This window comes from Dermacentor variabilis, chromosome 3 (assembly GCF_050947875.1).
Source record: "Dermacentor variabilis isolate Ectoservices chromosome 3, ASM5094787v1, whole genome shotgun sequence".
Taxonomy (NCBI): Eukaryota; Metazoa; Arthropoda; class Arachnida; order Ixodida; family Ixodidae; genus Dermacentor; species Dermacentor variabilis.
In genome coordinates, this window is record NC_134570.1 from 161,786,586 (window position 1) to 161,812,106 (window position 25,521).

Genomic DNA, 25,521 nt, shown 5'->3' on the forward strand with positions numbered 1-25,521 from the left:
GGTGATCCTTTCCTTTTTTATTTTGCTGCCGAGTAGAAATAAAATCTTATAAAGGAAGCAGATTTGCCATTTTGCACAAATGCATCTTTGAAAGCACCACTGAAACCATGAAAATTTAGGACTTCTAAATTCACTTCGACTAATGAAACAAAGCCTTGGGCAAGTATGCGTCTCTGATAGAGATCGTTCTAATGGGACTTAATCATTGTTTTAATGAAAATAAAACTTGCTTTGTTAACAGTCTGGTTTTGGTGGGGCTCCAAAATTATATCGCGCTGAAATCAGTGAGAAATGGCCAGCGAGGTCTCGCGCCATTTGCTCGCGCCACGAGGAAGCACTAGAAGAAGACGAGGGTTCCAGGGCTCGCACCCCTATTTCTTCCGTTTTACTTGATTAAAACGTATGTGGAGTTCGCCGCGAAAGAACAAGCAATATGGCCCCAAACAATGATGCTCCCGACGAGAAGAGAAGCAAGAAGCGACGTCGCTCTCGCAAACATAGCGTGAGTTCCAGTGGAAGTGTGTCGTCTCGCAGCTCGTCGTCCTCGAGCAAGTCCGAAGCAACACGCAGGCGTCCCAGCCATACCGATCTAGAAAAAGATCCGAAAGGCTCCGCGAATGCCGCGCTGGAATCGAACTTGCCGGTAGCCACGGCCAGCGCCCTTCAACTGGATGAAGTAATTCCCTCACGCGACAAGACCCCTCTCAAACGGAGGCTGTCTTTCGCCGCCGATTTCCACCGCAAGACCTCGGACCCCAGCGAGCGTCAGCAGCAACTCGCTTCCGCCGACTTTGGTCCGGTAGAACCTCACGTTGATACTCCCACTGCTCCGACGACGGAGAAGCCTGGAGAGAGCAACCGGCTCCCAGAGCAGAAAGAATCAATCCAGGAGTACCAACAGGCGCCCCAACCAGAATGTGAAACCACCCTGCCAGCTCAGTCTCCGGAGTGCGCGGCCAGCGGTGCGAATACACTCCAGACGCTGTCCGCGTCCTCGATCAAAGAGAGGGCCGAGGGCTCTCCGACGCTCTCTGAAGGACAGCCGGAGCCACAAGATGGACGCAAAGTCAGTCAGTCAAGTCGCCAAGCGAGCTTATCTCACCAGCACGCTTCGTTGTCCTCTGTCCTTCAAGAACTTTACACCATCAACAAAGAACACCTCGAAGCCCAGCGAATCAAGGCAGAAGCTCGGAGGACCTCGTACTATGATTCGGATCACGTGAGTTTCATACTACTTGTCACTTTTTCACTCTCCTACCCCCCTTCGTGCCGTTCCTCACAGTTATGTGTCCAACATTTCCGAAGACCATATTGTAGTGATAAAGAGACGAGAGCAGTTTTGCGTAAGCCTTCCCGGTTCAAATACTTGTGAATAAACGAAATATGTTTTCTCGTATTGGCAATGCGGTCGGCATAGTCGCCAACAGGCGAACAAAAACGCGCAGTGCGCCCCGAGAACAGACACGGACGCAGCGAGGAAGCAGGAATGAAGAATGACATTTAATGGAGTGTTTGCTTGCTGCATCAGATGCTAATCGCCTTTGTGGTATAGTCCTTCAATTAAGTGCCTTTCTAATGGTTAGGTAGTGCCCCCGGCGCCGGATACGCCTCCTGCGGAGAACGCTCTTTCGGGAACGTGGCATCTGTTTCAGCAGTAAATACGGTCTCCATAACGGTGGCCTCGTTATATCCGCGCGAACGCTTGCAGTTGTGCTGCTTCCAACTTCTATTAATGCCCAGTGGTTTCGCGTGCGGTTCATCGGCACTTTTTTCGAACAATTCCGTTTTGTCCTCGCTGACCAACGTTCGCAGACAGAGTTCGTCCATCCCGTCGTTTCCATCTGTTGGTCGGTGGCAATGTTATTTTAGAAGTTCACGTTGAGTCGTCGTCTTGCCGATCTTGTAATAGTACGTGCTTTCCGTTTCTCCCTCCTTCGCATTTGTAAAAATACGGCTCGTCATACCGTTTGGGCTTCCCCGTCGTTTGTGTGATGTCGTTCGTATCATTGTGAGGTCGTGTGTGCATCCTGGACTGCCCATGTATATCTTCACCTTAAGTTCACGGACAAAAACATTTGAAGGGCTAAGGATTGCGTTAGCAATCAGTATTTGCTACGGAAGGTACTTAGCTGATTCTTGTCTAGCCAGCTTTCTGGGCGGAGTCAGTTGTGTTCACATTGTTTATGATGTTCCACTTCTAACTAGCAGTCACAGCCTATCAAAATGGTGGTGTCGCTGTTGTCTTCGCCGCAACAGGTGCTATGAACGTTGATGGAATTACGTCGCATTGCATCAATAGTCACCTTGTTAGGACAGGGAATCGGCTAGCTGCAGATCAGACTAATTTCCTGGGCTGCTTATAGCATAGTTGTGGCATTATTTGTACCATTGAAGAGTTAGCTAAATCTACTCATAGCCTTATGCGTCTCCCTGCTTTCAGTTCTCTTGGCAGGCTGAACGCAGTTGGTCCCTTTGAGCGTGTATATATGTATATATATATATATATGTATATATATATATATATATATATATATATATATATATATATATATATATATATATATATATATATATATATATATATATATATATATCGGGAAACTGCCTTTCGTTGCCTTTCTTCTGTATAACGCTGGGCGCCTGATATTCCCGGTCACACAAACAGCACGTGTGTTATCAGCGTCGCATAGCGTTCTTCAAGAGAAAATAGCAAGCGCGCACTTTTCAAGATAAGACACGACAGCAAGACAGACACGATTCTTGTTTTTACAAAAATAGGCCCTTCGCCGATGTCGCCGATGAGTAATTGTTATGGTACTATGACTACACCTGACGACGTAAACAGTGGTTGCAAGCAGCAGGTCTCTTGCGCGCATTCCCCTGGTGCCCCGGTGACGAGCATCTTAGGCCTCGTCGCTCCGTCTGTTTAGCTTGACCCCCTTCAAATCGGTTCCATAAGACTGAGCCGACTATATCTGTCAACCGTAGGAAGCTCAAGCTGGGGCAACTTCGTTCGTGCTGCAAATGTTACACTAAAAAATTATGGGGTTTTTCGTGCCACAATACTTTCTGATTATGAGGCACGCCGTAGTGGAGGACTCCGGGAATATCCACCATCTGGGGGTTCTTTAACGTGCACTTAAAGCTAGATGGAGATGTATGGGAGAGGCCTTTGCCCTGCAATGGGCGTAGCCAGGATGATGATGATGATGATGATGATGATGATGATGATGATGACGACGACGACGACGACGAAGCTAAGTACCGCGGGTGTTCTCGCATTTCGCCCCCATCGAAATGCGGCCGCCGTGGCCGGGATTTGATACCGCGACCTCGTACTCAGCAACCCAACACCATAGCCACTGCGAAACCACGGCGCGTAACGTCGCACTAGTGGTAGGAGACGCTTCTGAATTTCACCGAGTCTCACCGCTTGGCGGTTCTCTAGAACGGTACTGAAGCTCTATCATAAGCTGGACCACCTTGTCGCCGAATGTCATCGCGTCCGATTAAGTTTCCTCTTCAATGAGGTCGTAGGGTGTGTCTGCACAGATCTTCTCGTCTAGTTCCTGGATTGGCTGAAAAGGCCACTCGATCCTCCTCAACGAAACCGCGCAGTAGATCACCAAATTCAAACTTCCGGACTTGCCCAGCAGTGCGCTCAACTTCGCATGTTGTGTCATTCGTTGTCGTAACTTCATTTCTAGGAAGGCGTTCTCGTAGCGAATTTGGCGTCGGCACGAACCGTCGGATTAATTTACATCGCGGTCATCGCTGTCGTTCTACTTCGTATTTCTCGGCACCAGGTGGGGTTCGTTTGACTTGTTAGAGATGTAAATGCCTTCATAACCTAAGAAAGGCGACCTTTAGGTCACATAGCTGTACACGACCGAGGAGCGAGGTCACGCAGCTTGAAGGACAACGCGGAGCGACGAATGCGATGCTGTTCGTGATGACAAAGTTCCTGCATTCGTACTCAGGAATTAGTAGTTTGGTGCGACGTAAACCTGTGTGTTAACGATGTATTCAGACTGTCCAACCAAGATGCGTCCTATCGGTAATGCGTGCTAGCGTAGTAAATGTGCGTTGCGTTGAAATTGCCGTGTCGTGGGGGGGGGATGGGGGGGACAGTGCATGTGCTCAGGTTGTAGCATCAATAACGATATTCAATATCTAAGCAGTCTGCGTCGCATACTGTCATGGTAAATGAATATTTTCTCTGTGCGCGTAGATGGTGGAAGCAATACCCACACGGTGTCCACTAATGATCCCACCAGATGCGAAGTAAATTCGACATCCCCCCCCCCCCCAAAGCAACCAAATTTCCAAAGAACAATATTCCGAAGGTTTTTATGAGCAGTAGAAGAAGTTTTAAAAACGTAGCTAGTTTGAAAGAAAAAAGAAACGGTCACAAAAGTGGTCGTTCCCTTGCATTCATGAAGCTCGCTGTTGCATTGTTGCAAGAATGACTCGCATGAACAGTTTCTTGGAGAGCGAGCAAATGTCCACCACAACAGGCGTGCTAATCAAAACAGTTACATTTTTCCTCATTGGTTATTGCAAACTTAAAATGAAATGTTAAGTGTCATGTGCCATCTTTGCAGCAACGCACTAGGCGTCATCTTGTCTAAGACGCGCAAAAACGAAACTGCTCGTTCGACAGCTTAATTTCGCGCATAGCTACTTCTTTTACGCTTGTTCTGTGGTGTCCTCACCCTGCCGTTCGCTATTGTGTGCGAAGCAAGAGGCTTTTGTTAACGCATGCAACAACCTAGGCTTGTTTTCTTTTTTTGTGGTTATTACTGACGGGAGGAGGGCAATTGCCATAATAAAATCATCGCAGAAAATATAATCCGCATGCTGATCAGTGGCCTACGCGCAAGGGATTTTCCATTTTGTTCCAGCGTGCCCACTTGTTTAATGCGACGTGTATAAGAGACAATTACAACACCCCCTCCGGACCCCCGCCCCCCCCCTCCTCACTGGAACAGTTTATTTATTAATCTGTGCGTTTCCTTTTAACCCCATGAGCTTCGTTTAAATTAACGCTCAAAGGCAACGCACCCTTCCGGGCAACTATTTTTGTAATTTTTATGCCAAACCGTGCTGTTCTACATACACGGCACGTAGTGATATTAAAGTGTTTGGAGCATTTTGGCTGTACGAAAAAAATTCTAAAAAACTGAAAAACTCCTCACGGGTTAGTGCGGCACATCTTGCTTTAAATATTTTCCACACGAAAGTAAAATCAAGGTAACTTCTGGGAAGAGAGCGTGTCTTTCGTGAAATTTGTAATTTTTACTCGTACCAAAAAGAAAAGAAGGAAATCGCATTGACAGATTAACACTTGTGCGCAGCTGGGTCATTTATAAAAGCCATTTATTCAGGGAGAAAATCTGGCCAGCTCAGCAAAGTCCATCAAAGCATGTTTGGTCACGCTAGAGACAAAAATGGAAGAGCGGGCATCATGTTCGGTGCACATGGCTTAACCCATCTTCCCAGCAGCTCACCGACGGCGTAGACAGAGAAGACTCCCGCGCTTTATTCTCAAGCCGTCGCTGCTTCACCACTCAGCACGCTGGTGCTTTTCCGTGCTTCATTTTGACATTTAAGTAGTGCGCGTCTCTTCGTTTTTCAGTTCTCGTACCGAGCCGCTGCTCTGCATAGTTTTGCTAACCGCGTGTTTCCAGGCTTGTTCGTGTTACTGCGCTGTGCTTGATGCCGGAGTGCCTGTAAGCAGCTAAATCTGCAATACTTGCGAACGCCTGCAGCACAAAAGCAGTGCGAAAAGCAGTGTTACGGAACGCGAGTGGGAGAGAACCCTAGCAAAGTCAATACTCCCGAAGCACTGACACATGAGAAAAAACAGCGCGCGGAACAAGTTAACCCTCGACGCTCAACTTGCTGATCCCACTTGTCCTGCATTTTCACGGCATCCTGCATGTACAACCTCACTCGCACAGTTTCGGGTCGCGCGCTCCAAGCGAGAATCCTAGCGCAAGCAGAACATCCACAGTTCATGCATGGAGCTTTGTGCATAGAGTTTTATAAGCTCCGAAGAACACCACTATACTGCCGCAGCTTCGATTTTTCACGCGGGACGCGTTTTCTTGCCGACGAAATGTGTATGGAGGGTTGGAATGCAATGCCATGTTATGACAGGCGCGACTGCGAGGAGGGGGAGGGGCTCCGGAGCCCGAGCCCTCTCCGAAGTTTCTCCGCGGGCGGGGGCCTAGAGACCCCCCCCACCCCTGCCCCCAGGCGATGCCGACACCCGCCCCACGCCCCCATGAAGTGTCATGATCAAGGGCTGTGTTACCCACATCATTTGACGTTTCTTTTGAGTTGCCTTTTGAGTTTTCACTTAAAGTTTTACTCCATTTAAAAACGTAGTGCATCATTGTCGGTGCGGACGTTCACAGGCTTTAAATCATATTTTCGCTTTATTTTTGCGAAACCTATCAATAAGATCACCAGCGTATTAGAAGCACCAGCGGCGGCTACCTCATCCGTGCTTTATAACTTCAAATAGTTTTTTTTCTTAATTGAGAGTGTGAACACCATGTACAAACACCATATCTTTAAATACGTAGAAAGGAAAAAGTTTGTTATATTAATTCAAGAAAAGCGGTCGCCATCTAACAATTATGTTTAATGGCATGGATAGTCTATGCATAGAGCACGAATATGTTGCCGTATGCTCACCTCGCTTCAAATTATTTTGCATGCTTTTTTTATCCTGAAAGAAACCTGCACACTTCAGTGACCCCTTCGCCAGAGCATTTTATCAATGCCGTGTGAAATGCACTTGAATGATACGTGCCTCAGTACTGGTTTTCCTTTCCATAGACAATGCTAATCACTCATTAAATAAGAACACTTCAAATAATTTACACTTATCAGTGATGGGAACATCGCCACTTTCATGAAAAGGTCATAAATACATATATAATTCCATCAGGAACCCAAATGAGGCCAAACCGGATTCACTCGAAATCAGATCCAGCAGCAGCCATGCGCAGCAGCGCTTATACTCGGACTCGCAGAAAAACAAAAGAAAAAGAGACTGCAATTTCGCCGCGAAGGCGACGCAGTATTAGTGATAGCGAAAGATAAAACAATTATATGCAGGAAAATTTTTACCCTGTGAATTCGTGTAAGGGCCGTAACCGTGTAAGAGCCTCACTACCAACTAGACCTTCAATATATATAAATATACTTTTATATATTAATTTACATATATCTTGCACGGTTGTATATATACACATATATATATATATATATACAATGTGTATAACAATTCGATCTTGAGCGTGATCGGAACCAGCGCACCGATGGCGATTGCGGCGCTTATAATATATATATATATATATATATATTATAAGAGCCGCAATCGCCATAGGTGCCCTGGTTCCGATCCCACTCAAGATCGAATTTTCGCACACAGTGTAATTTCAGGCGTCGCTACTAGATGGCGAGAGAAGGCGATCGCGGAAGTCCACAGCGAATTTCATGCGTGTAGTTAGAAAAATTAGGTCAAATGGTCCGGTCCCATGTAAGGCTCATCAAAATCGCGACACAATAGTGCGGTCCTTGCACGATACTGTCTATACGTTAATTCTTTCGGCCATATAGATTGTAGGTAACATTCAATTATTAATTAAAATAAAGCCTAGCGTAATGCACGGACCAAGTAAAGCTGTAAATGTCGCAGTCGACGACCACGTGCGCTGTCACAAAGCCGGAATTATGAAGATGGCCGCCAACGGGGGCGAAAGCGTCGTCCAGCCGCGCGATTCACCTCGCGACTCTGCAGATTACATTGGTCATCATCATCTGTCTATCTTTATGTCCGCTACAAGACGGTCTCTATGAACAAGATCTCCAATTACCACTTTCTCTTGGACTACGCAATCTGCAACACTAGGGGCGCAGAAAGACAGCCCGCCAAGGAAGAGAGCGCGCATGAAGTTGGCAGCCATCCCTGCTTGGCCTTAATCACCGAACCCGCCAGTGATTACCCACAAATAGATACGACACGCGGGCCGCGTAAGCGTTAGCCGCGCACAGTCATTCCCAGCTACGCCTCCCCTTCCCAAGGGCGGGTTCGATCACGTGACCTCCAACAAACACAAACATTGAGCGCGTGGGAAGATTAAGCCCATCAAGCCGCAATCCTTCTCGGCTCACTATTATGTGCTTTTTCTCGCTCCCACTGTCGCTCATTCAAATAGCTTTTGTACTTTACAAGGTACAGCGACGTCGAGAAATAAATGACAAATAGAAAACACGCGTCCAGCTCGCTTCTACCGGGGCTGCGGACGTCTCAGTATGCGGCGGCTACAAACACGCATGAGCGCCAACGACAGAGCCAACTGTGGGCATGTCGCTTGTCGGTACTTGACCATTACCCGTCTGACGCTGAGAAGGAAGCGTATTTGCCGCCGTATATCAACACCAACGGAAGCATAACACTAGGCACGCGGGGAGACAGCGCACGCGAAAGGACCACCCTTCTCGGATTGCAAATTCCAACGCGGCGCAGAAAATAAAGCGCGCCACCGGCGTATGTAGTACTCCCCAGCCGCACGGACAGCCAAGCGCGGTCTCTAGACACAAGAACAAGACGCCCGCTCTTACTTACTGATTGGGCATAACCGATTAATTTGTACAATCGTTCGCTGTCGTTTGAATGGAGCGATGCGGCTTCATGAATGTTGCGTCGCGATAAGCCTTGATAAAAGAAACAAGTCGGGAGCTATCGCATAAATCTGACGCGTTCTGTACCAGGGCTCCAGTTTTACAGAGTGCTTGTTCTACATAAAGACATTCATCAGCTATTCAGTTGCCAAAAATTATCAGGCGCTAATACGAGGCAATGACCCAGTGAGCGGAGCTTCAGGGAATAGAGGCAAGCTTCAAGAAAACCATGTCGCGTATAAAAGAACGTAAAAAGTTATACACAGGAACATAAATGGGGTACATAACAGCGAAAGCAAGGTGAGCCCTTTTGGGCATGAAAAAACGCTTTGTTGCGCTATTTAAAACTAGATATTCTATGGTGTACATTTCCCTTATTCATTTTTATTCGTCATATATGCTTTATCAGCTGCTCAATAAAGTAGTCCGCGCTGTTCCTACTTGCTCTCGTGTCGTTCCGCACTTTCTCGGATCTCGCTGTGTCATTATTTATTCATTGATGTATTAATATGCTTGTTTATTCGTGAGCCTGATAATCCAATCATCCTTTATTTCTCCACCGGGAAATAAATTAAGCCAATTGCATAAGGCATGCTGTAATTAACCTTTGCGTTGCGGAGTCACATTGATTTGTGCTAGTAATTGTAGTTATAAGTTGTGTTCAGAAATTCTTGTATATTGTGTAAGTTTTATAAATGGCGTAGTTTATCTGCTCATATGAACTTCCGACAGGAAAATGTTTCTTGATTACATCGATGTGTATTAACAATTTTAGAAGACGTTGCATGGCTTTTACCATTGATGTGTATTTGTGCAACCTAATAGGCACAAAACACAGATATACCCCATTAAGTGAATTCACTTGTCGTTTGCCTGATACGGGAGACTCAGGCTGTGAAATTAAACTGTCTCCTTCAATGAGGTCTCGTAACTACACAGTAAGGCTGGAACTTGAGTGACTAATTCTGTGAGGTCAACCGAACTTTCTTCAAGTGCGAACGTGATTAAAGGTTATACATATATATATATAAATAAATAAATAAATAAATATATATATATATATATATATATATATATATATATATATATATATATTGCTACGGCATGAGCCGGGCGAGAAGAAGAGGAAGAAGAAGTGAGCTGGTGCAGCCTCAGGACGCCATCTTGACTTTACCATCCATCTCGTCCCTTGAATAAAGCCGGTTTAACATTAACCGTAACAGTTTTGTGGTGGAGGGTGCGGGGGTACTTCGACCAAGACGACGGAGCTGCTGCAGCAAGTGCCACGCCGGAGCCGACGCCTCGCTCGACTGCCTCCAACACCGCTTGAGATCCCGATGTCCCACAGCAGCGACGAACAGCCTTCCTGGCAGCTCCAGTGCGAACAACCGGCGCCTGGATGCATCAGATGGAGCCCCGCCCTTTCTCTGGAAAATTCGGCGAAGACGTGGAGGAATGGCTCACCCACTACAAGCGTGTGAGCAAGTACAACGGCTGGAACTCCACGACTCAGCTCGACAATGTGGTTCTGTTCCTCACAGACACGGCGCTAGTGTGGTTCGAGAACCATGAAGATACGTTCACAACGTGGGACAGCTTCGTTACTCACCTCACAGAGTGCTTTGGCGATTCCACCACGAAACGGAAGCGGGCGGAGCAGACATTGCTTCAGCGCGCTCAAGTCCCAGGTGAGACCTGTACTACGTACATAGAGGCGATCCTGAAGCTTTGCAAGACTGTCAATCCTCGAATGTCCGAAGAGGACAAGGTTGGACACCTTCTCAAAGGCATAGCCGAGGATGTTTACAATTATTTAATCGGAAAGGAGAGTCTCGCCTCGGTCGCCGACCTCATCAAGCATTGCCGCACATTTGAGGCCTTGAAGCTGCGCCGTATCACGCCAAAGTTTGGCAGGCTAGCAAATGTCACAACGGTGGCAAGCGTTGACGAAAACGACAACTACAGCTTTCAATTTGACCTTGCGGCAACTATAAGGCAAATTGTCCGCGAAGAACTTGAACGACACACCAAAGGGGCGGATGTCGAACAGCTTGGTTGCGCTTCCAACCAACCTCAAGAACATGCATCTGCTGTGTCAGCATTGACTGTCATGCCAGGCGTTGCAGGCTGTCGAGGTGATCAGCTGCGACAGCACCGACGTACCTTTCCCGACGACATGACGCACGATCAACGAACTCGTCGAGCTACCACCACGAATCGGAATTCGGAAGATCGCGTTTATTATTCGCAGCGTCCCAGGGTTGACTCCGAGGCATACAACGTCGGCCGCGCATCTCCTGTATGTTACAGCTGTGGCGCCTCAGGACACATTGCTCGTTTTTGTCGCCGGCGCCGACAGACAACAACATATGGCCCACCACCAACTTGGCCTAATTTTGGACGTGATAGTTATGACGAGCGTTGGCCGATAGACCCTGCAAACACCACAGGCGCGCCACCTCGGAATACCTTCCGTCAGTATAGTAGAAGGAGTGGCTCGCCAGCTTCTGACCGCAGCCTGACGCCCCCAACCAGTCGCCAACGCCGTTCACCGTCACCACGGCGACGTGCTACGTCTCCACCGCCGTCGGGAAACTAGCCGGCGCGGCCGATGGAGGTAAGGTCGCCGGACAGTCTGTGTATCTGCGAAATACTCCTCTGCCTATTATGATGATGAAGAACAAAGTGCGTGTGTTAATTGATAGTATACCTGCAACAGCATTAGTGGATACTGGTGCTACCGTTTCCGTCATGAGTGTGACTTTCAAAGAGAGGCTGGGTAGGAAAGTTATGTTCCCGTGGAATGATGGTGTGACGTTTCGTGGTGTCAGCGGAGAGTGCCTAGTTCCCCTTGGTATTTGTGTTGCAAGTGTTTTATTCGGAGGAGAAGATCTTAAAACAGAATTTCTCGTACTACCGCGATGCACTCATGATGTGATTCTCGGGATTGACTTTCTTCAGGATTGTGGTGCATCCGTTAACTGTGGCACAGGCGAAATTACTTTGAATAGCGCGCTTCTCGCCACCCTTGCCGACACATCCTTACCAGTGAAAAACTATTGTGTTGTTTCGAACGATTTGCTGCTACCGCCTTGGTCGCTGTCACGTATCCCTGTCAATTTCGCTGCTGCCGACCTTTCATCGTTTGACGCGCAAGTCCAGCCTTTTACGTCGAGCTGCGCAAAGAAAGATGTACTTGTACCACGCTCTGTTGTGAGAGTAGTGAATGGCGCCTCCAATTTATGGGCTTTCAATTGTTCTTGCGTCCCTGCCGTTCTCCCGCGTGATATGAAGCTTGCTGAATTTGACGAGATTACTTACAGCTCCATCACAGTTCTAAGCGAGGAGGAGCAGTCTCATACTAGCGATCCCCAAAGAAGCATTTCTGAAGAGCAGATCCTACGAATGATCAACAAGGCACTGCCCTCACATGAGCGCCGCGCTCTCGCACAAGTTTTGTGGGCACATCTTTCTGTGTTCGATTTCACACAAGGCGACAAGCAGGCTTCACTCCCGCGTTCTCGTGCTCGCCACAGAATTGACACCGGATCTGCGCACCCCATTCGGCAAAAGCCTTACCGCGTTTCTTCAGCAGAGAGGACAGTTATTGCTGAACAGGTGAAAGACATGCTGCGGAAAAGTGTTGTCCAAGAGTCTTCTAGTCCGTGGGCAGCACCAGTAATCTTAGTAAAGAAGAAGGATGGATCGTGGCGGTTTTGCGTTGATTACAGGAAACTGAATGCGGTCACCAAAAAGGATGTGTATCCGCTTCCTAGAATTGATGATGTCATCGACTGTCTACATTCCGCTGCCTACTTTTCATCACTGGATTTGCGATCGGGGTATTGGCAGATACCCATGCACCCAGACGATAAGGAGAAAACGGCCTTCGTGACACCAGACGGTCTTTATGAATTTAACGTTATGCCGTTCGGCCTTTGTAACGCGCCAGCAACATTCGAACGATTCATGGATACTATCCTCCGAGGACTTAAATGGGAAATTTGTTTGTGCTACCTCGATGATGTGGTGATTTTTGGCAGCACATTGAGTGAACATAACAGCCGTCTCAATCTTGTTCTGGATTGTGTCAAACAAGCCGGCTTGATCCTAAATTCCAAGAAATGTCGTTTTGGAGAAACCGAGACGTTAGTACTCGGGCATCTGGTCGACAAAAACGGTGTGAGGCCAGATCCACGGAAGATTGAGGCAGTCAGCTCCTTCGAAGCACCGAAGTCAGTGCGGGAGTTGAGGAGTTTCTTGGGCCTGTGCTCGTATTTTCGGCGCTTCGTCCCAAGATTCGCCGACGTGGTGTACCCCCTAACATGTCTTCTCCAAAAAGCCGTCCCTTTCAACTGGACATCGGCTTGCGACGACGCGTTCCGTCAGCTAAAATTTCTACTAACATCAGGGCCCATATTGCGTCACTTCGATGCATGCGCACCTACGGAAGTTCACGCTGATGCCAGTGGCATCGGCATCGGCGCCGTACTTGTGCAACGTCATCAAGGAGCTGAACACGTTGTGGCTTATGCTAGTCGCTCTTTGACTAAGGCGGAACGCAATTACACTGTGACCGAGCAAGAATGCTTGGCAGCTGTTTTCGCTGTCCACAAATTTCGACCTTATATCTACGGACGCCCGTTCACTATCATTACTGACCACCACGCGTTGTGCTGGTTGGTGAATCTCCGTGACCCGAGTGGACGACTGGCACGTTGGGCTCTTCGACTGCAGGAGTACGACTTCGTTATTTCCTACAAGTCCGGGCGTCGCCACGCAGATGCGGACTGTCTCTCCCGCCTTCCTCTGACGACGACGGAGTGTGACGAAGACAATTTTGATGACTGTTTTGCTCCCATTTCTTCTACATTCCCAGACTCGATGACTTTCCAAGCAGAGCAGGAAAATGATATTGGTTTGGAACCTCTATTTGTGGCCGCATCGCGTCCTGGAGCCACCGGTCGATTTTGTGTCCGTGACGGCCTGCTTTACAAGACCAATTATTCGGTTAAAGGCGCACGCTTCCTTCTGGTGGTGCCGCAGAGTCTGCGAACGGACATACTGAGAGCCATGCACAACGATGTGACCTCTGGCCATCTAGGATTCATAAGAACTTTGAACCGGACACAGGAGCGTTTTTACTGGCCCAGAATGCGGGACACGGTCAAGCACTACGTCGCCAGTTGCGAACAATGTCAACGCTACAAGCGCCCTACGACCGCTCCGCCAGGTCTTCTCCAACCTCTGCCGCCGCCTCGCCTGCCATTTGAACAAGTGGGTATCGATCTTCTGGGCCCATTTCCCCGATCATCTAACGACAACCGATGGGTGATCGTATGTGTTGACCATCTGACCCGTTACGCGGAAACGGCGGCCGTGCCATCTTCAACAGCTGCGTCCGTTGCAACGTTTTTGCTTCGATTCATTATTCTTCGACATGGTCCCCCCCGTGTGATCATTAGCGATCGCGGTCGTCAGTTCGTTGCGGACGCCGTAGAAGAACTGCTTCGTCTCTGCAGTTCGCAGTTCCGTCATTCAACGCCTTATCACCCTCAGACAAATGGGCTTGTCGAACGTACGAACAGAACTCTAACTAACATGCTGGCCATGTACGTATCTTCCGATCACAAGGACTGGGATGACGTACTCCCCTTCATCACCTATGCGTATAATACTGCAAAGCATGAGACGACCGATTACAGTCCTTTTTATCTCCTATACGCACGTTCACCGCTAAGCTGCATTGACACTATACTACCGTTTGACTTTCACAGCGAGTACTCTGTTGCCAAGACGCTTTGTCTTGCCGAAGAAGCCCGGCGTATCGCTCGTCTTCGTACTGTGGCATCGCAAGACCGATCGAAAGAGCGCTATGACAGCCGACACCAGTCTGTCTCGTACGCCAAAGGAGACTTTGTGTGGTTGTGGACTCCTCAACGTAAACGTGGCTTATGCGAAAAGTTTTTACCTCAGTACACGGGCCCATTCGTCATTGTAGATCGCTTGAGTGACTTGACGTACGTAGTGGCACGCTTGACGTCGACTGGTCGTCGGTCTAGCCGGACCCAGTTAGTACATGTTGCCCGTCTTAAGCGGTTTCACCCTACGCTTTCCGAGTGATTTGGACTTGCCCAGCGGGCTTCGTCTGGCAACCGGGGATTGCTACGGCATGAGCCGGGCGAGAAGAAGAGGAAGAAGAAGTGAGCTGGTGCAGCCTCAGGACGCCATCTTGACTTTACCATCCATCTCGTCCCTTGAATAAAGCCGGTTTAACATTAACCGTAACAATATATATATATATATATATATATATATATATATATATATATATATATATATATATATATATATATATATATATACGCAGGAAAGAGACGACGAACTTTTTCGGAGACTTCTTTTACTGAACGTTTTCGGCTGGTGGACCAGCCTTCGTCAGACTACACTGCTCTGACGAAGGCTGGTCCACCAGCCGGAAACGTTAAGTAAAAGAAGTCTCCCAAAAAGTTCGTCGTCTCTTTCCTGCGTTTATATATATATATATATACAACAAGGAGGAGCGGTGTGTCCGGAAAGCTGGTCGGGCTCCAGCTCCTACCCCCCCCACCCCCCCCCCATCCCCGGGAAAAATAGAAGCTTTCCGTCTATGGCTGTCACAACAGCATTAGTCAGAAATTGCTGAGCGCAGGGGAAATTCTTCCGAATAATTGGCTCAACGTTCACAGCACACGTCACCTTCAAAAGAGACTCGACGAAAGCTTAGGTTGCAAAGCACCACGCCACCCAAGGCCGTGTGGACGAATATCTAAGGCTGCAAGAACAGCGGCCATAGCTTCATAGATTGGTGGGGGCGCAGTGAAATTCCCTTGGCCCGATTCGCTGGACGATGAAGGTGAACAATACATTATAGAGTTCTGAATAGCCACACCGCGACGATCACCAATCCGCACAACATAAAGCCGATTCGCAACTCCGTCACAGAGAAGATGGTGGACGCGGCCACTGTAGACAGATCACTACGCATTTTGAATAACCTTTTAAGCAAAAATCAGCTTAAATGCCTCTTTATTTTTATATTTTCTTGCAGGCTCCACGCAGCTCTCAGGTTGTCCTAACTGCAACAGGTGTGTCAATCAAGGTGCAGCACGTCACCCTTATGATCATCCTCATGCTGATCGTGACGGCCGTGACAATCGTCATTGTGTTTCTGTTCGCACGAGACGGCAAATCACCACCATCGCCACCGTTCTGCAAGACTGACGACTGCCTCGCCCACTCGTGGCGCCTCTCTAATGGACTAAACCGCCACCTCGATCCATGCCACAACTTTAGCGCCTACGTCTGCTCCGCTTGGTCGCCTCCGAAAGGCTACCTAGAGTACTCCAACTCGGCCATGGATGACGTAAGGAAATCGTGGTTTCCGCATTTCTACAGCGTACTCAGCGAAGGGACGAAAACCATTAGTGTGGGCCGCAAACCAATGGCGATGTACGAGTCCTGTATGGGCAACCGATCAGAGTACGGCTCGAACTTGGACATCTTCTGGAAGTTCCTCAACGAATGTAGACTATCCTGGCCAGAGAAACCCGCACCAAATGACACCAGCGCCCTCGACGTACTGATGACGCTAGCATTCAAGTGGCAGGTCCCGTTATTCTTCCAAGTGCGCGCAATGCGCTTGTCCCCATCGAATTGGCGTTTCATATTAGAGCCCAGTTCCCTCATACCAGTTTTGTACCGGCAGCATCTCACAGTCAAAAGCACTGGCGGATACGCGAAATACTGGGCCACGTTTTTCTACATCCTTAACCGAAACTACAGTAACTATCGAGTCGACACGAAGTTTATCAACAGGGCTATGGTTATGGAAGGTGACGTCTTCAGAAAACTGCTGAACGCTAGGCGTCTTCCGGTAACCGAACCAGCTCTGATGCGAATCGCTCGAATCGGACTCCACACTCCGCCGCTGGCCTCCAAGCTGTGGTTGCGTGCCTTCAGGCAGACCGAGCTTGAGCCTGAAGTGAAGCCCAACGACCAGGTTTTCATAGGCGACCTAGAGTTCTTCCGGACTATGGCTACCGTGATGTCATCGTACAGAAAAACGGAGCTGCTGTCCCTGATCGCCTGGTCTTGCGTGCAGCTCTTGGCTCCGGCAGCGGATATCCAGCTGCTTGAGAATCGGTACGACCAGGGCATCACCATATATCGGCCGTACTTCTGCGAGCGATTCGTCGAGGCCGCCTATCGTCTCCTGGTGATTGCGCTCAGCTCCGTGTCGCGCTTCACGCCAGCACAGCGCGCTGACATCAAAGCAGGCTTCGACAGCTTGGTTTTGGCGGCTGCGGACGCGGCCAACGCAACGCAATGGCTGGACGTTGAGAGCCGGAAGCTAGCGGTCGAGAAGCTGCATTCGACTCGACTAAAGCTGTGGCCCCCCGAGCGTTACCTCGAAAACGACGTGCTCGAGCGCATGTACGGCGATTTTCCAAGCACTGAACTTTCATTTGCCGAGTACTGGGTGAAGACGAGCCGCTGCGCTGCTAAGACGCATGACCCGCACGCTGACATCGACGTCTTCAGCTTCGCGGTCAACTATGCATTGCCGTACGTGCTCTATGATGCCTCAAGCGGCGACGTCAAGGTGGCCGTGGGCGCGATTACTCCGCCCTTGTACTACCCTGGCGGGACCGAGGCCATGTTCTACGGGGGTCTGGGCTTTTCCATGGCACTCAATCTGGTCGCGTCCGTAGACAGACTGGGACTGCGGTGGCACCCGAACGGTACATTCGGCCACTTCATTTTGTCCAGGTAAGCTTTCCGTTATTGATGCGGAAATAGGTATTCTGTATTCCTTTTCTTTAATCGCGTTAGGCCTCAAGCATACCTTACATATTTAAGTATTGATGCGTTGAGTCATTAATTTCGTTAAAAACCCCATGGCAGCACTAGGAATATGAGAGACGCCGTTCAGGAGCGCTTCGGATATATCTTGAGCTCCTGGGGTTCTTTAAATGGGAGCTGAAGAGTCTGTAGAATTCAATAAGACGCTCATATACGGATGCGGCAACCTTATAAACTATGAAGTTAAAATTTTGGGGGAGGATTTTTCACTTAGGAGCGACGCAATCATCGGTTAGAATTGCGCTGTAGCTCCGCCCCCCGTCGAGCGCCGCGCGCTGCTGCTGACGCTGACGAGTAGTAGTAGTAGTAGAAACATTTATTTCGAAGGGAAAGAAGTAGTTGTCGAACACTTGAGTGGCGGATGGAGAACTCATTTCAGAGCCCCTGTGGCCTGTGCTGCTGCCCTTGCCTGCTGTACCAGGCTGCGCTGTGTTGTCAGGTCCGAGCTGGACAGAGAGGCCTCCCACTGCTCCTTCGTTTGAAGTGATCGTAAGTGTATGGGTTTGTCCCCCGTGCACCCCCACGTAACATGGAAGGCGGTGGGGTGACCGTCGCACCATGGGCAGGTAGGTCTGTAGCGTTCTGGAAACAGAATGTGATATATATACAGGTTGGGGAAAGTGTCCGTCTGGAGTTGTCTGCGGTCGCGGGCTTCCTGAGCAGTAAGTTGTCTATGTGGTGGTGGTAGGAACTGGCGCATGGTACGTTGGTGATGGAGCCTAATATTATAAACTGTTGACATTGGTTGAAGTAGTGAGTGGTCGGGGGAGATTGTGTTTTGATCCGCTCGGCTAGTGTGACCTCGAGCTAAACCGTCAGCTATCTCGTTCCCTTCCAGCCCAGAGTGTTGGACCGCCAAGTGATCTGGTGTTTAACGTGAGTGTTTGATCCTGGGCTGCTTTGAACAAGGTGGAGCAGTCTTTTATGGATTCTTCCTGCTAGGAGGAGCCGACAAGCCGCCTGCGAGTCGGTGATAATATGAAGGGATTGGTTGATAGCATTCCCGTGTTGTATGGCGAGTTCTATCGCAGCCACTTCTGCTTCCAGGACGGAGCAGTTTGATATGGTTAGACTTGTGATTTCTTGATGATTGGATCCCACCGCAGTTGCTACCGCTGCATGTCCATTGGGAGGTCCGTACAAGGCTCTATCTACGTAGACGGCCCTGCCGCTTCTTCCCATTGTCCGTCTTATGTAGTTGACTCTTGCTGTTCTTCTGCCTTCGCAGGAGTGGGACGACATGTTCTTTGGGATGGAAGCTACGTGCAGGCGTGCTCTGTCTTCTGTTGGAATTTTAGTGGTAGATTGTATGACGCGTAAGTCCGCTGGGTAGCCGACTCGCTGAAGTATTAGTCTACCCGTTTCCGTCTTGAGTAGGCGTTCCCGATGAGATAGGAGAAGTGCTTCTTGGATTTCGTCGAAAGTGTTATGCGCTCCCAGAGTTACAAGATTGTGGTTGGCGGTATATGGTGGGAGGCCTAGTGCATTTTTAACAGCTGTCCGAATGATGGCATCAATTGTGGTTCGTTCTGCTTTAAGGAGTGGGAGATATGGAACGCCGTAGGACAGTCGGCTGATGATAAGCGCTTGAACCAATTTCATGGTGTCTTGTTCCTGCATGCCTTTACGGGTTCTTGCCACATGCCGTATCATGCGCGATACTTGTGTGGCCGATATTTTGAGTAATTTGATGGCGTGTTGTGGCCTTGCGGTCAGATTGTAGCCAAATGCCGAATATGCGGATGAGTGATACTTCTTGGATGAGTTCTCCTTGAAGTTTAATGTGGATGGGGTTTTGGGTCTTGTAATTGTACCCCTTCATACGAATTACTTGGGATTTCTCGAGAGAGCATTTCAAGCCACACTGGTGTGCTGTTGTTTCAACACAAGTGCCGGCTTGTTGGAGATAGTGCTCCTGCTCCGCGAGGGAGCCTTTCCTTGTCCACACCGTGATGTCGTCGGCATATAAGGTGAACCCTATGTTGGGTATGGCCTGTAATGCCCTAGCGACTCTGGTCATGGCGATGTTAAATAGGAGGGGTGATATAATTGACCCCTGCGGTGTGCCTTTGTTAGGCATAGCCTGTGGGTCAGATCGTGTTTCTCCCATGCCTATGGTGGCCGTTCAGTTTGTCAGGAACGTTCGGACGTATTCATATATGCGCTCGCCGCAGTTGATGTTAGATAGCTCCTCGAGTACGGCTTGGTGCGATATGTTATCAAAGGCACCTTTGAGGTCGAGTGCCATGATTAGATGTTCCCCGCCTCTTGGTATGTTGGTCAAGACCTCCTCTCGGATAAGTAGGAAGGCGTCTTGTGTGGATAACCCCGATCTGAAGTCGATCATGGATGGGTGAAAGAGGTTGTTGTCTTCAATTTAATTTTGGAGGCGTTTCTGTATTACTCTTTCATAGAGTTTGCCCATACATGATGTTAATGAGATGCGTCGCAGGGCATCGATTGTTGGTCGCTTCCCTGGTTTGCGTATGACTATGATCTCGGCATGTTTCCACCCTGGTGGTAAGATGTTCTTTTGCGACAGAGAGTCGTTGATAAATTGGGTTAGCTTTTCGATTTGCTCCTGGCTGAGGTTGCGAATCATGGCGTTGGTAATTTTGTCAGCGCCGGCTGCGGTGTTCTTGGTGCAGGCTCGTGCGGCTGCGTATACTTCGGATTCGGTTATGGGGGCGTCCAGCTCTTTGTTGGCGCGTCCTGCGTATCGCTGTGTGCATGGAGGAATAGTCGTCCCAGTTGCACCAATGTATTTGTCTTGTAATGCTTTTAATAAAACTCCATCGTCGCCTGGCAAGGTGTGAGCGATGCGTTTGAGAGTTCTGTTTGCTTCGGATTTCGATTTTGCGTGATCAATTAGGTTCCTTAAGACGGTCCATGTTTTTGAGGTTCCTAATGTCCCTTTGAGAGATTCACAGAACTGGTGCCAATTTTGGTGTGCCAATTCAGTGGCGTAGTTTTGCGCCTCTTCCGTGATGTTTGCGATTCGTAGGCGTAGCTGCCTGTTTAGTTTTTGTCGTTTCCACCTTCGTACCAACCGGCGACGTTGCTGCCATAGCTGAATGAGGTGTGTGTCGACTTCTGGAGTTTCTGGCGTACGTTGTATAGTCTCCGTGGTCTCTTCATGTGCCTTACAGATACCGTCAGTCGATTCTGTGATAGATGTGATCTTTTGACACTTGTCTGTGGTGATTGCACGGAATTGGGTCCAATCAGTGATTCTTCCTATGCCAAAATTTCTTCTAATTTTTCTAGTTGAGATAGAGGTGCTTATGATGCAATGGTCGCTCTCAAGGGTCTCCCCCAGGTTGGACCACGTGGCTTCTTTGACATTTTTGACTATGGTGAGGTCGGGGCATGTGTCGCGGGTGACGCTGTTTCCCTCCCTTGTTGGGTATAGCGGATTGGTGAGGAGTTGCATGTCCAGCACAGTGAGTGCAACGCTGACGATGCGAGCGGAGACCGGAAACCGCGGCTTAGTGACGTCAACAGTGGCGTTCCGCTCCATCGCAGTCTCCGCGACCGTGCCTGACCGGGCTTATTTCTGCGTGCGTGCCGTCCTAATCTGCTTCGCTCGACCCTACATTCTTTATTTCTGTGTATATAGGAGTGGTAGTTGACGTGCGTAGCATCAATTGAACTTGTAGGCCAATCATGCCGGCGTTCTGTGCAGCCTACGCTTGCACGAACACCAGCGGCCGCGACGAGGTTTCGATGTTCCATTAGTTCCTGCAAGACAAGAAGCTTTCAGCTAAGTGGGAGGCTGCTGTGAAGCGAAACAACTTCAAGCGCTCAAGAACAACAGTGTTGTGCTCTAACCACTTCCGTGACGATTACTACCGGAGTTTATCAATAATGCGTGCTTTCGGTTCTCCTGAAAAAACAAATTGGCACGCTGAACGGAAGGTGCATGTTTATCTCCCACCCTTGACGCAGGTTTCATCCCCAAGCGCCGCGATTTTTTTATTCGCACGTGTGTTGTGAAAACGCCTGCATGCAGCTACCATAACGCAGTGCAAGCGTGAAGTTTGCATGTGTTGGAAAGCCTGCTCACGCCAGGACGCTGCGCTCCCCCTTCTCTCGCACACATAGAGAAACCGACCATCTCACGTAGCTGACGGAATTCGCCGCTTACAAGTAGCGTGCGGATGGCGCGCTGATGAAGGTTCTATACTACACGTGCTACAACAGCTGGTAAATTTTCCCGTGTTTAAACCGTCTATGTAGGTTTCTGACAGCTTTAGGGCAGCGCACAAACGCCGAAGATCGCATCACCGCTTATTTTCTACGAGGAGGCATGCAGGAACATAACACTACAGTTGTTTGCCCGGAAACGTACTCACTGGAACGCTGAATGCAGCTTAGCAAAAAACATACTCGCCAAAGAACATTTCCAACACAAGGGCATGCTAACACTTCGCCTTCGTTCACGTGGAAAGCAGTGCTTGCACCAGCATTTTTTGCTTCTTGGAGAGGCCCGCTCTTCGCACTCGGCTCGTACATGTAGGGAGTAAAGTATAAACCCCTTACAAGTGATCTTGCACGCGACAGCGACAGCGCGACAAGCGAGGCGATGTCTGTCGCGTTCACTCGTCGCCTGCAAGCCGAACTCCACGCGAGCGACGGCTTTGAGCGACGACTTCCCGGTATGAAGGCAGCAATATACGCGCCGAAACTAGCGTGACGCATGCTTTATCAATTTGAGTTGATGTATTTTACTGAAGAAGGAACATAAAATATTTCTGAAGGTCTTGCACTAGGTTCTTATTTTTTCACGTATAAAATTCGATAGTTTACTCGTTCCGTGCGACAAACAGCAGTATTTGAGTTATGTACATCCAGTTCCGGCTTCGCACTATTGGCTAGTCGCTCATAGCATTTCCGGACAACGAGCGACGAGTTCTAGATTACTAGAAACGAGCGATCGAGCGACAACACCGAGCGATCTGTTCAAGCGACGGCCCGTTTTGTGGCTCGAAGCCGTCATCCGTCACCGTCGCGCGCAAAATCGATCTCGTGGAGTTTGGGCTTAACGCTGAACTCCCCAGAGAAACGCAAGCTCTCGAAATTTTCCATGACCGTCTCAGCAAAACACCACCAAACTACTTTGAACCGTGCTTCGTGTGTAGAGGCAGCAGATGGTCCGGATGAACGCCATTGTTGACTTCACGAGGCGCCCGACCAATCACAGGCGAAAATGAGGCGCGCGAGCTGCGCGTGTCTGCTGCAAAGAAAGCCCGCGAAATATGGAAAAAGCTGCGTGACGGAGCGGTTGCACAGTGGTATCGTGCTGCTCTCAAGCGTGCGTTCCGTGCACAAGATCGGCGCCCGTCGGATGACGGCGAAAATGCATGCTGCTGGCCGAGCGCTGCCGACGATATAAAGGAACGCCCAGCCGCTTCCTCGTCGTCAGTCACGATGCAGCTGACCTTGTTCACCGATCGCAGGCTCTAGAGCAGCACAATACCACTGAGAAAACGCTCCGTCACGTGCTTTTTATTATATCTCGCGGGCTTCCCTTGCAACCCGGAAAAAAAGGACTTCGTGAGACGAATCGTAAAGGACACAACTCCATCGGCGGTTTCTAAAGGTGCTCTGCGAATCTGCCTATCATACTTAGGGTCCTCGGCCAATAATTAATATCTTGGCTAATTAAACTTGATCAATTAGTGATTTATGGGGAAAACAAAGAAATGTCTGAGTAACTATGGTCTATGACGAATAGTATGCGTTCGGTGACATGCGCTTCCGACACGCCTTTCATTTTAAATTCTTGGCTCAAATTACGTGGGACACCCTTTATACACTGACTAGCTACAACTCGTAGATTTAAATATGTGCCACCAAGAAATTAATCAATACGGTAGTTAGCGAAATTACGCTAATTCTTCTATTAATCTTTTTCATTTCTCGTAGGAGTAATGGACCGCCTCATCTTGTGATTTAGGACAAAGGTTATTATAAAGTCATGTTTTGGGAGGTTTTAAATACCAAAACCAGCATCTGAATATAAGGCACGCCATAGTGTGGGACTCTGCAATAATTTTGACCACCTGCGGTTTACTAAAGTGCGCCCAACGCTGGGTACACGGGTATTTTGGCATTTCTCCCCCATCAATATGTGGCAGCCACGGCTGGGATTTCATCCTGATGCTTAGCAGCGTAACGCAAAAGCTGGTAAGCTACTACGGCAGGTGCTAATGATTAGAATTGTCCTGTCTGCCACAGGCAGCATTTCAAAATTGGCTGCAGCTACAAGAAAAAGCGCCTTGTATATGTGGCGTTCTTGTTTGTTTTTGTTTTTTACACCATATCGTTATTTTTTTTTTGTTCACCCGTGAGAGATAGCGAAATTGTAGTCCTTGAGCTGGATTACTCCAAGCGTCACACTTTACTCGCACGAGAAATTGAAGTGCATAAAAGTTTAATTGACAGAAAATAAATACGTAACTTTTAGAATATTTAATTTACTACAGATATTGCCAATTAGGAGGTAGTGAAAAGTAGCGAAATTCACAAGTTGTAGTCGGTGGGTTTGCAAATCACATCCACACTGCTAGCAAATGCTTACGATGGCGTCGTAATATGCGTCGCCACACTTGAGATAAAATGTATTGTTCCGCTTCTATATTTATTAAAACGACATTTTATACATTGAACTACAAACGTAACTGTGACGTCAATGTATTTTATCGCCAACTTCGGGATTTAAGTACTCAAAACTCGTATCACCCTGAAAATTCAGACCAAGATGCTACGTCTTGCCATTTAACTGGCTACATATTAAATGGCAAGACGAACCATCTTGGTCTAAATTTTCAGGGTGACACGAGTTTTGAGTACCGGCTACAGTTCGTAAATTTCAGCAAGTGTTGTAAAACCTAAGTATTTAGTGAGAAACCCGATTAGTCAAAGTTTGTTAACTAGTCGATTGTCCAATGCGATTTCTCGTGTACGCAATCTCCACTTCTTTGAGTAATCCAACTCAATGACTACAATTATGCTTTCTAGCCCAGGTGTATTTTTAAAAAATAATTCTGCATAATCTAAAGAAAAACATACCGGATATGAATTTGCGAGAGCGTTTTTGCATTTCGTCTGCATCAAAATGCCGCAGCCGTGCCCGATAATCATACACGTGACCTCCTCCTCAGCAGCAGAACGCCCTATAACCCCTGCAACACATGCCATTAACGCCAAACTATTTTTTTTCTGCGATCATGTATTGTTTCAATATCTTCAACCATCTGCAGCTCTTCCGCGAAGGCCTTCGAGGAGAGAGACGGCTGCCTAGAGGCGCTTGACGGGCACGCCACCAGTGGCGGAGACAACACCCAGAGCATAACCGGCGCGAGGGCCAGCATCTTTCCCGAGATCCCCGCTCTCGAGGTTGCCTACGCGGCGTACCGCCGCGCAGTCAGCGACAGGGGAGACGAAGCTCTTCAGGGAATTGTGGGGGGCTTCTCGGGAGACCAAGTGTTCTTTATGACACTATGCTACATGACCTGTACGCGACCCGATGCCGTGGGTCCGCACACAGTGGACTGCAACAAGGCGGTGCGCAGTTCGGAGGCCTTCGCCCGTGCATTTCATTGCCCGCCCGAGTCCCAGATGAACCCCAAGATGAAGTGCAAATTCTTTGGGTGAGAGTGGGACACTTCCCAAGGACTGCGACACGACGTTCACGTGGCGTTGAACGACACACCTTCATGTGGCGTGTACACATACAGTTTTCTGTGCAACATCGAAAGCGATGTCGTCGCCAGCCATGTACTACACACGCACTGTTTTATTTCGTGTATCGACAGACGTTAAAAATCACGGGCTCTCTCTCTCTCTCGCGCTCTCTCTCTCTGAGGATTTAAAAGTAAATACCTATGATATATTCGTTGTAAGGCTTCGTTG

At 48.7% G+C, this 25,521-nt stretch overlaps 1 protein-coding gene across 1 annotated transcript; it reads left to right on the forward strand.

Annotated features, from left to right (window-relative positions):
* Nucleotides 1–433: 433 nt before the first annotated feature.
* On the forward strand, nucleotides 434–25,263 carry LOC142574865 (phosphate-regulating neutral endopeptidase PHEX-like). Its single transcript, XM_075683865.1, has 3 exons — nucleotides 434–1,219; nucleotides 15,791–17,511; nucleotides 24,870–25,263. The coding sequence occupies exons 1-3, from the start codon at nucleotides 434–436 to the stop codon at nucleotides 25,261–25,263; spliced, it is 2,901 nt and encodes a 966-aa protein (XP_075539980.1).
* The last annotated feature ends 258 nt before the right edge of the window (nucleotides 25,264–25,521 follow it).